This window comes from Penaeus monodon, chromosome 32 (genome assembly GCF_015228065.2).
Source record: "Penaeus monodon isolate SGIC_2016 chromosome 32, NSTDA_Pmon_1, whole genome shotgun sequence".
NCBI lineage: Eukaryota > Metazoa > Arthropoda > Malacostraca > Decapoda > Penaeidae > Penaeus > Penaeus monodon.
Genome location: NC_051417.1, coordinates 27,744,320 through 27,745,366, shown reverse-complemented (window position 1 = coordinate 27,745,366; position 1,047 = coordinate 27,744,320). Strand labels below are relative to the sequence as shown.

Below are 1,047 nucleotides of genomic sequence, written 5' to 3'. Positions count from 1 at the left end.
AACACTTACGGGCATAACAAGGAATGAAATAAAATAAAATAAACATGTCCTCATTTTTTACTTGAATAAAAAACAACATTAATCTAATGTTAATCAAACATAAAATAAAAGATCAACTAAACATTATATTCAACTTGACAGATGAGCAATTACAGGCATTTTCAGCATCCGGATAAAGTGAAATAGCCCTTAGGATAATAGGAACCTTTTCCGAACTGTCTGATATAAATTGTCTTTAAGTCTCAAGAAAGACGTAATCAATTTATATCCACCTAACATATAATGATAAAGTTTTAAGAGATAGATACACTTAAACAATTACGGGCATATGATGAATGGTGCACCGAATACTGGGCTGTCCATGCTGGCCAAGAGAGCTAAAGAGCTAAATTTCGACGGCCACACAGCTAAATTCCGACAGCAAGATTCATCATCAACATATAATACATAAATCAAATAAAATCTTCATTCCTACGTATCCCTCATTTCCTCTACAACTCCACTGGCTTCAGATATTTCAGGAGCTTTAGGAGCTTCAACGAGGCTCTCCTAATTACTGGCTTCAAGAGCTTCAGCGGTCTCAAGAGACTCACTAGCTTCGAAGCGTTCCATGAGCTGCTGAGACGACGTGTTGCACTGGTCGTACAGCTGGGAGCATGTGAACTCCGGGCTCTCAGAGTTCCCGCCGATCCATGCTGCGTAGTCGTAAGGGCCTTTGGGGTTCCTCAGGGTCGTGTAGGCCGGGGCGGAGTCGCTTCTGTCAAGGGAAGGGCTGCAGGTGAGGGCTGGATTAAGGGAGGGAGCCTCAAGTACGGGTCGTGACCGGGTAGTGGGTCGTGGGCCGGTGGTCAGAAGGTCGTCGTGACTCGTGAGGCATAAATGAGCCTTTTAATAGACAGATAGATCAATAAATGCGTATATGGGTAGATGAAAAGATAAAACTATATAGACAGTAGATATTAAATTGCTACATGTATGGAAGGGTGGAAATATAATCGCTTTTCACGACGAATATTTTGGGTCTGACCGAAAGAAAGTGTTTGATGC

General features: G+C 41.9%; 1 protein-coding gene across 1 annotated transcript in view; it reads right to left on the bottom strand.

The window, feature by feature from the left end:
• Positions 1–41: 41 nt before the first annotated feature.
• LOC119593313 overlaps positions 42–1,047 on the bottom strand; it is a 2,704-nt gene continuing 1,698 nt past the window's right edge. Inside the window, exon 5 of the mRNA XM_037942241.1 lies at positions 42–757. Within this exon, the coding sequence (XP_037798169.1) occupies positions 550–757 (208 nt within the window). The 3' untranslated portion in view covers positions 42–549. The remainder of the gene's footprint in view (positions 758–1,047) is intronic.